Source organism: Antennarius striatus, chromosome 9 (assembly GCF_040054535.1).
Source record: "Antennarius striatus isolate MH-2024 chromosome 9, ASM4005453v1, whole genome shotgun sequence".
In the NCBI taxonomy this organism is placed as follows: domain Eukaryota; kingdom Metazoa; phylum Chordata; class Actinopteri; order Lophiiformes; family Antennariidae; genus Antennarius; species Antennarius striatus.
Window position 1 is genome coordinate 18,909,653 of NC_090784.1, and position 14,770 is coordinate 18,924,422.

General features: G+C 39.5%; 3 protein-coding genes across 5 annotated transcripts; 1 reads left to right on the forward strand and 2 right to left on the reverse strand.

Annotated features, from left to right (window-relative positions):
- Positions 1 to 301: 301 nt before the first annotated feature.
- rpa2 (replication protein A2) lies at positions 302 to 3,667 on the reverse strand. Its single transcript, XM_068324034.1, has 9 exons — positions 3,517 to 3,667; positions 3,211 to 3,302; positions 2,938 to 3,039; positions 2,664 to 2,777; positions 2,412 to 2,486; positions 1,961 to 2,077; positions 1,588 to 1,716; positions 1,186 to 1,280; positions 302 to 704 (listed from the first exon to the last, which is right to left on the reverse strand). Exons 1-9 carry the CDS (start codon positions 3,527 to 3,529, stop codon positions 617 to 619), a joined length of 825 nt encoding a protein of 274 aa, XP_068180135.1. The 5' UTR covers positions 3,530 to 3,667; the 3' UTR covers positions 302 to 616.
- Positions 3,668 to 4,713: 1,046 nt separating this feature from the next.
- Positions 4,714 to 7,148, forward strand: smpdl3b (sphingomyelin phosphodiesterase acid like 3B). The gene is made up of 8 exons (XM_068324030.1): positions 4,714 to 4,802; positions 4,885 to 5,098; positions 5,321 to 5,418; positions 5,545 to 5,688; positions 5,827 to 5,996; positions 6,200 to 6,380; positions 6,569 to 6,702; positions 6,792 to 7,148. Exons 1-8 carry the CDS (start codon positions 4,742 to 4,744, stop codon positions 7,146 to 7,148), a joined length of 1,359 nt encoding a protein of 452 aa, XP_068180131.1. The 5' UTR covers positions 4,714 to 4,741.
- A 140-nt stretch (positions 7,149 to 7,288) lies between these two features.
- mecr (mitochondrial trans-2-enoyl-CoA reductase) lies at positions 7,289 to 12,596 on the reverse strand. Of its 3 annotated transcripts, none has more exons than XM_068324033.1 (10): positions 12,294 to 12,596; positions 9,659 to 9,756; positions 9,419 to 9,538; positions 9,180 to 9,323; positions 8,785 to 8,887; positions 8,400 to 8,502; positions 8,222 to 8,295; positions 8,067 to 8,127; positions 7,913 to 7,985; positions 7,289 to 7,827 (listed from the first exon to the last, which is right to left on the reverse strand). In XM_068324033.1, the coding sequence occupies exons 1-10, from the start codon at positions 12,482 to 12,484 to the stop codon at positions 7,664 to 7,666; spliced, it is 1,131 nt and encodes a 376-aa protein (XP_068180134.1). In that variant the 5' UTR covers positions 12,485 to 12,596; the 3' UTR covers positions 7,289 to 7,663. The 3 variants fall into 3 exon arrangements, with proteins under 3 accessions (XP_068180134.1, XP_068180133.1, XP_068180132.1); XM_068324032.1 differs by having other exon boundaries at positions 7,290 to 7,827; positions 9,413 to 9,538; XM_068324031.1 differs by having other exon boundaries at positions 7,297 to 7,827; positions 9,407 to 9,538.
- Between the last annotated feature and the right edge of the window lie 2,174 nt (positions 12,597 to 14,770).

Here is a 14,770-nt window from a genome sequence, read left to right on the forward strand (position 1 = left end):
ACATTCTGAATAACATCAGTGTAGAATTTGTACTTTTTTACAATTGAAGCGTGCGTTTGTCAAACCCATTATTGTAGTGGCACTACATGTGTCCAGAGCTGAACATTTTGCACTTAAAAAAAAAACTTTTATGGGATGAGACATTTGTTCCATTTCTCCACATAATCCCCCAACTAAATTTCAGTCACACATAATGAAGTGAAGACAAAGATCTTTAGCGTGACATTTCAATGAAAAAATTAACTCTTAACTCTTCAGCATGAATATATGTAATTTATGACAAGAGAGTTTGTATATTTTGTACAATCCTTTAATTTGGAAAAAGTTACAAAGACAAAAATAAATTGTTTATTTTCAAAGTGTTAAAAATTACAAACTGATTTACAGTAAGCAGGTAGGAAACAACAGCTTCTTCAACACCAACACCGCTGGGACTTGCAAAGCAGAACCAATTCCAGGAATAGTGTGAACCAAATGTCTGAACTAATCTACACGTTGGACATAATATCAACCACAATGACTCACAGGAGGACTCAGATTTAAAGTCAGTTTTAGAGAACTGAGACTTATGTGGTACCCTTCAGTTATCAAAGGCATGTATCAGGTAACTATCTGTTTATTCATCACAATCTGTTGATTTGAAATGGTCTTCATCGATTGTGGAAAAGATGTGTCCTTCATTGCTCAGGAACTCCACTGCTTGTCTGACAAAGACAAAGACAAAGGTTTTGTTTAAAATACATTTAAAATTACACAGATTTAACTATAAACCTCTGATTTCTCACAAGGTTGACACTGTCAAAAAAATGGTCAGAGGAGAGTTTTTCCAAGGCAATGTGTCGAACAATTAATAAGTCCAGGTTCTCAATTATAGCAAATAGTTAGTTCATTTAAGCAGAAAATAAACTTAGTAATAAATTTACACTTAGAGAGACGGCTGCAGATTACAGTATTATCCTTTTATTTAAAGAATATTAGGAACGGATCTCACAAAACCATATCGTAATTCATTAAGTAAGCTCAAAAGGTCAAATACAATCTTTTCAAAGCTTTGCTGGTAAGCTAAAGAAGGTTTTCTGAGTGTAAGACAGTAACTAAACTGTCCACATTATCTATGATATCAAAATGTACATATACATTTTTGAAGGGTTATCACTTCAAAACTTAAGGCAGAACTTCTCTTACTTGATGACAGACAGATTTAAGCCACTGAGTTTCTGCATGAGTTCCTTAATGCTGATGCCTTGTGGGTACGGGCAGCTTTTTATCAATCTCAGCACCTTGAAAAACAAAAAAATTATACATTCAAATAAGCAGAGTCCATATAAAAGTACAATTATACAAGAATTTTTCAATTCCAGATGGTTCTCTTAATGAAACTATTCTCTCTTTTAGTGTATATGACTTATATACATGCTGTTAATAGTAAATATGTGAAAAAGGAAGTATAGAGAGCGCTGTGCTGCAGCCCATTCTTTTGGTAGATTTTGTTTGATAAGTCACCAGTAGCCTTTGTAGTTTGTGGTCTTGTCTTGTTGAAAAGTTTTTAAAAAAAAGAGTCAAACCCTATTTTTATTTTAAGTTCACCTGATTCTGGTTTGCACTTAATCCATTATTAGTGAAGTTATTAGCTCCCGCAAAACTCCCTCCCATGCTCTCCGAGCCCTGCCGAGACATGGGGGTTATGTTGGAGTTCATCTCCCCTCCGGTGCTGGGCTGAGAAAGAAAGATAAGTAAATGGCTTACGCTTGGTAATGTGACAAAAGGTCATTTGATGAGTTTATTCCAGAATAGAAAAATACAATATAAAAACATGGACACACATATAATCCAGGTTCTCTAGGGTCCCAGATAGAAGTTCTCCAACTTGAACAATGCATGCTTTGATACATGAACACAAGCAGTTCCTAACCTGACATTCTCTCTTTTATGACTTGAATAAATTATCTTGATTTCTCACCCCACTTTGAGATTTGCTGAGAACCATGTGCGCTTGAACAACCTCCAGCATATGTGAGGTGATTTCATTCATGTCCTCAAGGGGCCTGAGGCCGAACGCCACAACAGACCTGTGGTTCTGAGACAGGAAGAGACATGTGGAGACATTCTGTCAGACGATCTTGTCACAGCTGAACACATGGACGAAATACATGAAGACAAAGGTTCCATGTTAATAAGATGTTCAAAACCTTAATGATGAAACAAAATCAGATTGAAACAAATGGGACATCAAATCCTGAATGTTCTCTAAAACTTAAGAAAGAACACGAGTGCCACTGCATGTGAAACAATCTGATGTCTGCCACTAACTTCACTTCTCACATGGTCATGCAGTCTCACAAGGGATCATAACGGGAAATTTGTAGTTGCTTCTGGGTACCATAGAGATGATTTGAAAATGGTAAACTCACCTGAAAGGAGCGCAGATTGCCAGAAACTTTCACGTATGTGCCTGGAGGCAGAATGGAGCTATCCACACCGGGGTCCTATAAAATAAATTGATTTAAAAGAAAAAGAAATGTTTTCCAAGCAAAGATATGAACTGAACAGGAAACCAACAGCATTTTTGTCTTCTCTCTGATGGAGACTGATTGATTATATCTTTAAGAATGACTAAGATTAACACAGCAGACAGTAGTTTGTCAAAGGGTAAAAGAACCAACCTCTGTGTCCAACCACTGCTTCACATCCATGGGAGCTGCTGTCATATCATCAACCTTGTATTGGATGTTGGTCATGGATTTGTCTGTGCTCCTGATGACTCCCACAATGGTAACCTGTAACACGGAACATCGACTTCTTATCCAACAGTGAGATCAATAAGTTAAATGCCAACATAAAGGGGGTGTAAAAATATGCACAGGTTGGCACATGCGTTATCAAAGGTGCCTGTCAAAAATGTATTTCCTATTTAGGTTTTCTTCACATTCAGCTTACCTGGGCAACTTCCACATCACCCACTTTGAAGGCCTCATCGGCCTGGGAGGCAGACATCAGCTGTGACACGGTGCAGGGGATTATCTGTGTGGCACGGCTTCGCTGCAAAACAGATACAAAGGTCAACATAAACCCAACTCTAATAGGTTTAAAAGTGAAATTTGAACAGTTGTTTGATTAGTAGTTGCGATAGAGTTGTTGCTAAACACGTGTTTTATAATGTATAAGTTAAAAACTATGTATAAATAGGTAGTATAACGCTTCAATACAAACCCCTTTCTTCTCTCCTTGGGAAAGCGCAGGTGATGCAAAGCCTCCAGGAGACTGAGTGTAACCTCCGCCCACAGAAGATTCACCGTATCCTCCTAAACAAGCAGAAAGGTAGATACAACTAAGCCCATTCATCAACCGTTCGCCATTCCAGCATCTCAAACACTACTACTGTGATGTTAACGCATATACACGTTAACATCACAGAGGGAGCGACGAGTTAGGCAGGCTAACGTTAGCTTTGGCCAAACAATAACATGGTATAGATGTAAACAATCTACGAAAAAAGCAGTGTGATATTAAACTCACCCTGATTCCACATGTCGGCACCTTTTACCAATACACGCAGACCTTAAATGTATATGACGGTCCGGAGAACGCCAGCAGAGGTGTCCCTTTAGCAGACTGCTTCCTTTGCTTCTACCCGCGCGCGAAATTCAGTGAACTACGCATGCGCGCAGCACGGTGCCGCGAAACCTTCTGGGAGGATTTTTTTCCCCCCCTATTTCATTCCCTGAATTTTGTTTTTCAGGCATTCTTTGCCACAGTGACATGAAGTTAATTTCACGAATGACGGTAACTATAAGTCTCACCTGCGGCTCTTATCATATCAATAAGGTCTACTTATCTTTAACTTATACTTTCATTATGTGAAACTGAGAAATTTACGTCTTATTTTATCTCAACTGTTGTCGCATATAGATTGTTTGGGACCGTGCTCAGCTTTAGTGGAAGGATTGCCTGAAAGACAAAAATCGGGATATAAAACCTACGGACCAATGTTTGCTCCCCTTGTGATCTACTGACAGTACAGGATTTTATTCTGAGGTACAATGTTTTTTGAGGGTTGCTGCTACTTAAACATTAACCACACCGAGGTGCCAAATCCCCACTAGTAAGGACTAACATTTCATGTAGTTAACCGAATGCGACATTATGTGTATGCATAAACAACAGCGATAAAATTCTAAAGCTGAATCTATTTCTTTTTCTTCCTATATCAATTTACACTTATAGTACATCAATAATAGCAATTCTTTGAATGTATGAGCATCCATAGAAAGCTACATTTGTTCAAATAAAAAGAAACGTATTTACACAACGAAGCAAGTTTAAAATGTCACCCATCGATCAATACATTTATTTGTTGCCAAAGTTAAAAGCACAAATATCAAGTAACAACCACCCGGATAGAATATATTTTGCCCTTTTTTGGCACTCTAACCAGGCTATAAATAGTATTTGTTGTTTACAGTATTACATTGATTTAACTCGTTAAATGTATTCATACTAGTTTTAAAATGTTCAACGTTGATGGTTTACTCAAATACGGTAATTTAAAAAAAAAAAGAGATATAATTTCTTTATTGATCGAACCCACTCGGGGTAGATTCACAGTATTTATTGAATGCTATAAAATTGAGCGCGTCCCTCAGGTCAAAAACGTGTCATAGACAGATGAACCTTATCTAGTTTACCTGTAGCCTTACCTCTTAAACTTTGACTTGGCTGTTGACGATTAGTTTGTTTCAGCATGTCGAAAGTAACGGTGTTCCTCTCATTCCTACTTTTCAGGGAGATCCTTGCATTATCGGGTAAGTATCCAAAATATCACTAACCCGTAGAAGACTGAGATGATCCCATCTGATGTACAACTGTGTGTTGATTTTATTCTAGGAAACTTCTGGCACATCACTGATCTGCACTGGGACCGAACATACAACCTAACCAGTCAACCCGAACATATATGCGCGTCAAGCGGTGATCGACCCGCAAACGATGCGGGGAAATTTGGAGATTATGTTTGTGACTCGCCGTGGTTCCTTATTAATTCTTCAGTGTATGCAATGAAGGCTATTCTACCAGACCCGGATTTCATCGTATGGACAGGGTACACACTTGGAGCTGTTTTCTTCTTCTTCTTTTTTTCATGAATCATGCAAATGTGTCTGAGTCCTAAGTCCATCATTGTGGATGAAATGTTTGTTTCATGGTTCACAATGATAATGTTTATGTATTTTTTTAAAAGTTATATATACACCAGCGTCACAGGTTTTTTGCAAACTGAGGGGCGCAAGAAATGATCCCTGTCACCTCATTAATTTCTTCTCAGAGATGACACGCCACATGTGCCAAATGAGGATCTAGGGGAAGAAGAAGTGCTCCATATTATCAGCAGCCTCACCCATCTCATAAACGACGTGTTTCCAGGTACGTGTGGAGTTACAGACACCATATACGATGAATAGAAATTCACTGTAGAAAAACATAGTGTTGGAATATAGGTTAATTTATACAATTAATGATTTTTTGTGTGTTTTTTTTTGTTTCTTTTAGATACAAAAGTATATTCTGCCCTGGGCAATCATGACTACCACCCTAAGAATCAGCTTCCTGCAGCTCCAAACCACATATATGACCAAGTAGCAGAACTGTGGCGGGATTGGTTGGATCCTGAGTCCCGAGAAACATTTAAAAAGGGTGAATGAAGTTTCTTGTGAATTATACACAAATTATACATTAGAGTGGATATACTGTATAATAAATGATGTATTTTCTTCTTTATAAAATCACCCACTGTGGGAGCACCGTAATAAACAAATATCTTATCATCTATAGGTGGATATTACACAGAAAAGCTGCTGAATCAGACGGGTCTCAGAATGATAGTCCTCAACACCAACCTCTACTATGACCAGAACAAACTGACCGAGGACATGTATGACCCAGCAGGTCAGTTTAGCTGGCTGGACAAGGTTCTTAGAGATGCTGCTAACAGCAACGAAAAGGTAAAGCACCTTTTTATTCTTCATCATTATTCTACTTTCTTTTAGCTTGCTGTCATGTTTGAATGAGTGAAGGTAATAAAATATAGAGAAATTATTTCAAGGTTAAAAAATAACTTTCACTACCATACACTCCCTAAATCGTAGAGCTTTGACTTTACAGAAAGATGAGTTGTTTTCTAACTTAACATTGTATTTTGTGACAGGTGTACATCATTGGCCACATTCCTCCAGGTTTTTTTGAGAAGAAAAGGAATAAGGCATGGTTTACACGTAAATTTAACAAGATGTACTTAGATTTAATTCAGAATCATCATTCAGTCATACTTGGACAGTTCTTTGGCCACCATCATACCGATAGCTTCCGAATGTTCTACGACTCAGAGGGTAAGGTCAGGACTGTGGTCCTGCTATGGCCTCTGATAATGCCTTTCCTGGTTTTACATCAGGGTGATTGATATTTATTTTTCTTATAATTTCTTGAAAGTAATGAACGTTAACTCTAAGCTATCAGACGTCACCAATTATGTTTTGACAAAATGTTGTAATCTGAAATGAACTTTCTGTTTGTACAGATTCTCCAATCAGTGCCATGTTCCTCAGTCCAGGTGTCACACCGTGGAAAACAACACTTCCTGGTGTTAAAGATGGTGCCAACAATCCTGGAATTAGGGTCATAGAATATGACACCAAAACGCTTCAAGTTAAAGTAAGTTAAGGTCAGTCTGTACTGTTTCCATTTAAATACATCTAGGCCCTAATTTCTAATTTTTAACCCTTGTGTCTGAACATCATCAGGATATAGTGACCTATTACCTGAACCTGACGCGTGCAAACGCCGCTCAGGGACGCTGGGAGAAGGAATATCGCCTCACAGAGAGCTTCAAGGTGCCGGATGCCTCCCCAGCCTCCATGCATCGAGTTCTGGAGCGAATTGCTAATGAGCACTGCTACCTACAGAAGTACTATGAGTACAACTCTGTCAGCTATGACCTCACAGAGTGCGACAGTGACTGTCGTGTCGACCATGTTTGTGCAGCCAAAGAGGTAGACTTTGAAAAATACAAAGAGTGCCTGGCTGAAGGAGGGGCAACCGCCATTCATAGTGGGTTGCTGCCATTTCTATTTGTAATTGCGATCTGGTGTTTGCAATGATCATTTTGCCAAGTAGGATTCAACAGAAGAGGACAAAGTACATTCCATTAATTTGTGATCCAGACTTTTGTCAGAAACATTTCTCCCATATGTTTCTACCAAGTACAATGTTGTGTATTTGATAAAACCAATGATAGAGACAGAAGATTTTCATTTGTTGAATCTTTTTTTAACATATTAAAATGACATGTAAATATCAGGAATGGCTCAGTTACATCTGACAAACATTGTACTCACTCATGCCCCTATTTACAAGTTACTGTTACTGAACATCAGATAAAGTTGTTATCTGGTCCCTGTTATTCTATAATCACTATATAATGATTTAATGAGTTTTTAATTATTGGATAAACTGTCTGTAATAAACATTACAGACAATTGGACTTTGAGCCATCCATGACACATTAATTGAACATGTGCTTAAGCAATGAATCAGATTGACAGAACAATGTGAAAATCCTTGGATTACGCTTTGGTCTTGACAGTGGAAGAGCAACTTGTGTAGCATTGTGTGTTCACATGACGAGGACCTGTTTAGATGAAATGAAAGGCTGCATGGCTGCATCCAGAGCTTTGCTGTGGTCCTGGAGGCCCACCTCAGTGCAGGCAGGAGCAGTCAGCTTTCCCTTACGGATGAGGTCGCACAATTCATCCAGCATGGCTCTAAATGCCTTTCCATCTAAGGGAAAATTATATTCATCATCATATTAATTCCAAAATAATTACTTAGATATCTTGATCTATAAAACTCCAAACCAATTCACCACTTGAGCAGTATTTATGCCACTGCGTGATCCAAAATCCTCGAACCTTCACATCCTTAAAAATGAGCGCTCCCTGGAGAGGACGGGCTGATTAAAAAATGTGTCTGTGAAATCTAATGTTTAATCTGCAGTGCTACAAGACATTTTTGCTCACCACAGGGATAGTAACTGGCTTTCTAGCCATCCCTCCATATGTAACCATAGTTGATCCATACCTGGAGACGGAGATTGACATTGTGGAATTTCATGAATATACTTTTCTTCAGTCAGATATTTGATAACACCATCCACAATGAACATCCTCCTTACTGTAGATGACGGAGCAGTTCTGTTGCACTCTTGCCTCCAACTCCATTCAGTGCTAGCTTAGGTTTTGGACAGGTCTTTTTAGAATTAATGAAAAATATAACATGAAATCATTCATGTGTGACATACTTACCAATAAAATTGAAGCCACGTGACCAAACTTGTGCTCTATCCCACTGACCTCAAATAATTCCTTCATCTCAGGCTGCCGGAGTTCCTCTTCCTTGATAACATACGTTGCTCCAATTGCCTTCAACCTTTTACTGAGCTCTGCGAACTCTGGCCTGTGAAAACACACCATGAAGTTCATTTCAGCCATAAATTCAACAAACAAAAAGAACACTCTATCTATTAATCTTGGACAACTAACATGCACAAACGCACACACACACACACAATCCCATAGCAAGGTGGTTCACAAGAAGAGACCGATAACCCAAGTCAATGATTAGGACAGAGAAGTTGGTCTCCTGAAAAAAACTTGATAAACATGGTTGGCAATAAGGTGTAATCAGTCAGGCGTTTATTAGCTTTAATCACAAATGGGTTAATCTGACTGACTTCACCTGTCTCTGACCACATTGATCGTCTTTATTCTTCTTGCAGCAGCAATCTGTATTACAGCCTGTCCCACTCCGCTGTTGGCTGCGTTCTGAATCACGGAATCACCTGTAAAGACAGTAGTCAGAGTTCTGTGATGGTTAAAGCCACAGCAGTTCATGTTTGTGACATTTAATTTAGGTAACACTGTCTGTGTTATTCTCATCTTCTCCCTACCAGCTTCTTCACTGATTAATGAAAACTCTTGGCGGTTTTTGAAAGTGTAAGATTCCACTTAGTTCATCAAGATTTCCTTTTGGATGAGGAATTGGTACAGTGTGTCTATCTCCTTTGAGCCTATTGTAAGTTGGGGGATTTTTTTATAGAATGAAGTTATCAGCCTGTATTTGGAAATAATTACCAGCCTTGAGATCCTCAAAGTCAGATAGCATCCTGAAGGCAGTGCAGGGATTCACCTTTAGTGTCGCAGCACACAACAAGGGTATGTCATTCGGCAGCGAGATAATAGAATCCTCAGGCAGCACCACCTCTGTCCTCCAGGTTCCTGCTCTCAAAAAGGTGTAAAAGCTTTTAGCACTCATGCTGGGAAACATAATTGAATCTATCCAATTCAAAAATGTAATTTACCTAAACCTGAACTTTTTGGGATGACCCAATCCCCTGCTTTGACGGAATTCACATTGCTGCCCACCTCTACGACCTGGCCCACTCCTTCATTTCCCCCAACAGCTGGGAGGTCAGCAAGGATCCCATATGTACCTGAAAACAAATGTCAGATGAAGCTCCCTTTAAATCTTACAAAAATAGATAGTGTGCTAATTTTCTTGGCCATCGTGTTCCAGCTGGCACTCTTCTGGAGAGGTAACAATAAACCAAAACCTTGAATCATGTTGATGTCAGCTGGGTTGATTGGAGCTGCCAGCATTTTAACCAGAACATCATTTGCACCTCTGGAGGGCAGATCTATATCTTCTAGGCTGGGGAAAAAAAGAGAATTTTGATACTCGATAATTTATTTTTATAGTTTCTAAAGCAACAATATTTACTATTCTTCTTGCGGCTTTTAAATTATCAGCAGTCATCTCATTTTTCACCAATCTTAAACTTGATTGGTGAAAAATAGCCAACAAACATAACGTCATCGGCAGTGACAATTTGTGACTGACCTTTTTATATGACATTTTTATATTATATAAACAGACAATGATAATGAAAAAACATTAATGGAAATCTCAATATGCATTCCTGAGGGCTACAATTGCCCTGTGTAGCTTAATGCGGCTGGGGAGGGTCCCGTCACTGTGGAAGACCTCCTGCATTGTCCCTGTACCCAAGAAAGGACGCCCTACTGAGCTCAACGACCACCGACCGGTCGCTCTTACCTCCCACGTAATGAAGACCCTAGAGCGACTGGTCCTGGAGCTCATGCGTCCACAGGTGCAGGGTGCTATGGACCCTCTCCAGTTTGCCTATCAGGCCAAGGTTGGGGTTGATGATGCTGTCATGTACCTCCTCCACCGCACACTCTCCTACCTGGACGCCGGGGGCTGTGCCGTCAGAGTGCTCTTCTTCGACTTTTCGAGTGCCTTCAACACCATCCAGCCCCAGCTCCTGCAGGATAAACTGACCTCCATGGCTGTGGACCCCTACCTCGTGAGCTGGATTACGGACTACCTAACGGACAGACCCCAGTACGTCCGTATGGGGGACTGCTTGTCTTCTATGGTGACCAGCAGCACGGGGGCGCCACAGGGGACCGTTCTATCCCCCATTCTCTTCACCCTCTACACATCAGACTTCAAGCACAACTCGGATACATGCCACATACAGAAGTACTCCGATGACACCGCGATAGTGGCATGTATCCGGGAGGGTGATGAGGGGGGGTACAGGGCATTGGTGGCTGACTTCGTGGAGTGGTGCCAACAGAACCAGCTCCAGCTCAACGTCTCCAAGACAAAGGAGATGGTTCTGGATTTCCGGCGGGCACCTCCCTCTCCACAGCCGGTGATCATCAATGGCAGTGAGGTGGAGGTGGTAGAAAACTATAAGTACCTGGGACTGCAGCTAGACAGCAGACTGGACTGGTCACTCAACTCCAACTGTGTGTTCAAGAAGGGGCAGAGCAGGATGTACTTCCTAAGAAGGCTGGCCTCCTTCAACATCTGTCCTAAGCTCCTTTTCATGTTCTATCAGTCCGTAGTCTCCAGTGTGCTGTCATACGGCATTGTGTGTTGGGGTGGGGGGGCCAGGAAAAGAGATATGGACCGTCTGAACAGACTCATCCGCAGAGCGGGCTCAGTGGTCGGGCTGAGCCTGGACTCTGTGGAGACGCTTCTGGAGAGCAGGACCATGTCTAAAATTAAGGCCATCATGAACAACACCAGGCACCCCCTACACACCACCTTCTCCCAGCAGAGAAGCACCTTCAGCGGCAGACTGCTGTCACACAGCGCCTCCACAGAGAGGCTGAGGTCCTCCTTCGTGCCCCGTGCCATCAGGGGGTACAATGACTCTCTCAGGAGGAGCGGGGGGGAGGTGGCGAGGTCAGCACGGGGTTGAAAATGGATTTAATTTAATTTAAATTTAATTTTATACTGTTGTATATATATATATATATATATAATTTATTTATTTATTTTTTATACTGTTTTTATATTTTAATTCAATTTTATACTGTTTAGATTTTATTTTATTCTGTTTATATTTTAATACTGTAATATTTTTAAATTTTATACTGTTTATATTTTTAGTTAAAGGTTAGTATATAAGTCCTGTTAGTGCTGCATGTGTCTGTCTGTTAGTGTAATGTATGTCTTGTGGTATGTCCTGTGATTTCAGTGTTTCCTTTTCTCCTGGTGTTTATCCAGTATTATTTGTTAAGTAATGCCTGAGCAGTGGATATATGCAATTTCCTCCGGGATTAATAAAGTATCTATCTATCTATCTATCTATCTATCTATCTTAAGGAGGTAGATGATTTCAAACCAACATAAAAGATAGAATTAGCCTTGTTCAGGCGTGTCTTCATTGTACTGGAAATAGTAGATGATATCAGAAACTGTACTTCACTAAACTCAGAAACTACTGAAAATAAATACACCATCCCACACTAGGGGTAGTTTTCCAGGACAAAGAAACAGATTTGTATTTCACCAGAAAATACAGTATACAGCTGTCAAGCACAAGTGGGTAATTTCGCACACTGTCCTTAGGGGGCAGTAATGAGTATTGTAACGAATTTGAAAAGCAAAATAGGCGAAGAAGTCGTCTCAAAACAAAACTCACTGGGGTTACCAGATCCACGCGTGATTTACGAGCATAATCAGATTTGTTTTCATGCATCATCGCTCAACTTTTCAACACTTTAAAAGAAAAGCCGAAAGCCTTCCTGTTTAGGAAATGTACGTTTGGCCACCTCTCCCTTTAAAAGAGGCGTATGTCCGACTGCATGAGCTAACTGCACAGAACGGGAACAAATAAGTTTAATATTTATGTAGAAGGTGACTCTTACTCAACGACTTTTGAAGGGTCTCCATGTTTCCTGTACAGAAGAGCTTTGCATGTCAGGGCTCGAAGTCCAGCTGAATAACTCAAGTGGGAAACATGAACGTCATTGTCGTATCTTACGCGTTTAAATAAAGCAGAGTTTCTTTTGAAGCCCGTCTGGCTTCTTAAACAGACTCTGTGTAGTGAGGGCCACATCGCGACGCAGGAGTAAACGTCCAAAAAATTGGATCAATAAGAGTCACTACTCAAAAAAATGTCAATCCAAATGTGAGTTGGTGTAGTCGTCCTCCTGTTCGGCCATACTGGATTTAACAATGGTGTGTGTCATTGACGATAAAACAGGACAGCGCCCCTGGCGGATATCCGGGGTAAGTCGGTACACTAGTTTTGTCTCCACACGGTTACCGTATTTTCATTTAATTACATGGTCCCGCATCAAAGCGGTGACGTATTGTGATTTCCGGTGTTCGTCCGTCCTTTAGTCCACCTAATATATTCGCACCCTTTAGAAAGATGAATCATCATCATCACATGACTCGGGCGGCAAGGGGGATGAAAATGAGATGATAACCTTGACCATGAGAAAACTAGGTCAAGGTCTAATTTCAACTTTTGTACACTCAGGAACTGGACGAGAAAGAGGAAGGAGAAGGTCAAAGAAAGACCGTAGATTAAAGCTAGTGCTTTGATCTATGAAAGTAGGTCAAGCTAAAATTTTGAGTACAAGGGTGTCACAGGATGTTGCAGTCTTTGACTGCCTTGGTTTTAGTTTTACTTCAGTTCGTATAGCAACCTGAGACGCTGCACAGTCTCACATAACGTATTTTTTTTTAATTATTATTAAAGGTCCTTTTATTCTAATGCACTATTTATTGGTCATCTTGAATTGTTTTTTGGCAGTTCAAGATGAACATAAAGCGTCCTTACTATTACATAGTAGTTATTCTTACATGTTAAATTTTAAGGTACTGCTCCTCTATAAAAATCTCTTAAGGGGCTACAACCAAGCTCTCATGGAGCTGGAGGTTTCTGGCTAGATAAATACGTTAATGCACTATTTGTCAAACTAGTTGGGATTTTTTTCACAAAGTTTAGAGCCCTAACTTCCAATATCAAGGACCAACAAGCACCACACAAAGCATGTGCTAGTTGAAAAAAAGAACACGTCCAATGTCCAGAGTTTTTACTTTCAATACTGTAGTACACTTTGCAGAAAATACATAAGTACAATTACTCTATTATACGAAAAAAAAGACCATGGATATTGACATATTTCCTAGGAAATGGAGTAAATCTTTACATATAGAAACATAATCACAGCAATACTTTGAATAACCTACATGCTGCTTATCATTGACAGCCATTAAATCAAGATAACATAGATCAAGATAGGTGTTTTATGGCAGTCAACACCGATACATTCCTCAGTAATAAATGCACATTTTTGGAAATAGCTTTAGTGCTACAGAAAACTTTGATGCTTCAAATGTTACCCTGAGCAAAGTTTTACAGGTCTTTGGATTTTCAAGGTATATCTAACCCACCTAACACCCGACAATCATATCACAATATCACATCAGAATGCCTTCTACAGCTCATGTTTCCAAATTATGTGGAAACAACACTCAGTACAGCAGAATATAACCAAAATTATAAGAATACATTTCAACCTTAGCGATAATGGAAGGTTAATTCAAGTTAAAGTCTGACAGCAGAGTAAAATCTGTGTTGTAGGAATTTTAAAGAAAATTGATCATTTAAGTCACATGTTTATCCCTTTTAAATGGACAGAAAGGAAAATCATGGAGGTATGGCATTAACATAAAAATACACAAAGGACTCTATCTAAATAAACAACTTCCTTTCTTCTTTTCATACAATGGGTGAATTTAAACAAAGTGTGGCAACCTTTAAACTTAAAAATCACCACTCAAAAGCAGGGTGTGAAAGAACAATTGAATATTAAGTCCTGAATGACACATTCTTTTTGTCATAAGCACTGATAGTCTGAAACACCAAGTTTCGGCCATGTGTTGAGATGAGACAACCCCGGATTATATACTACTAGCCCCAATCCCTGTAACAATATTTTGCTACATCCCCAACTACAATGATTATAGAGGAAAAAATACAATAATAGAACATTCTCTTCACATCATATCATGGCAAGCTACAGTATGTCAACGAAAGTAAATATCATGATAATCATCACACAGAGAGTAAACAAAGTAAAAGAGCCACAACTGTGGTAAATCCTAAATTAATGTTTGACTCCAGTCAATCTGAAGAAATCCCTGAGTTTTCAGATTGACAATTCCTGAGATGAGCCTTAGAGTAGAGGTTTTTTTTTTTCCAACATCAACTGTCAGTATGCTTTATATGATGATCTCCAAAAGCAAAAAGAATAAGAGAAACATATATTCAAAAGAGATTACACTGAATGTAAAAAAAAAAGAAAAGAATGCATCTTACACAGGATTA

What these genes read in the sequence shown, in the direction of transcription:
- smpdl3b (XM_068324030.1), top strand. Translation starts at nt 4,742, where the DNA reads ATGTCGAAAGTAACGGTGTTCCTCTCATTCCTACTTTTCAGGGAGATC. An exon ending in CATAAACGACGTGTTTCCAG is followed by an intron (nt 5,419 to 5,544) that starts GTACGTGTGGAG and finishes TGTTTCTTTTAG; the next exon opens with ATACAAAAGTATATTCTGCC. An exon ending in AATGTTCTACGACTCAGAGG is followed by an intron (nt 6,381 to 6,568) that starts GTAAGGTCAGGA and finishes CTGTTTGTACAG; the next exon opens with ATTCTCCAATCAGTGCCATG.
- rpa2 (XM_068324034.1), bottom strand. An exon ending in AGCAGTGGTTGGACACAGAG is followed by an intron (nt 2,487 to 2,663) that starts GTTGGTTCTTTT and finishes TTTATTTTATAG; the next exon opens with GACCCCGGTGTGGATAGCTC. An exon ending in GCAATCTGCGCTCCTTTCAG is followed by an intron (nt 2,078 to 2,411) that starts GTGAGTTTACCA and finishes TTCCTGTCTCAG; the next exon opens with AACCACAGGTCTGTTGTGGC.
- mecr (XM_068324031.1), bottom strand. Translation starts at nt 12,484, where the DNA reads ATGTGGCCCTCACTACACAGAGTCTGTTTAAGAAGCCAGACGGGCTTC. An exon ending in CTTTGAGGATCTCAAGGCTG is followed by an intron (nt 8,888 to 9,179) that starts GTAATTATTTCC and finishes CTGTCTTTACAG; the next exon opens with GTGATTCCGTGATTCAGAAC. An exon ending in ATCAATGTGGTCAGAGACAG is followed by an intron (nt 8,503 to 8,784) that starts GTGAAGTCAGTC and finishes GTGTTTTCACAG; the next exon opens with GCCAGAGTTCGCAGAGCTCA.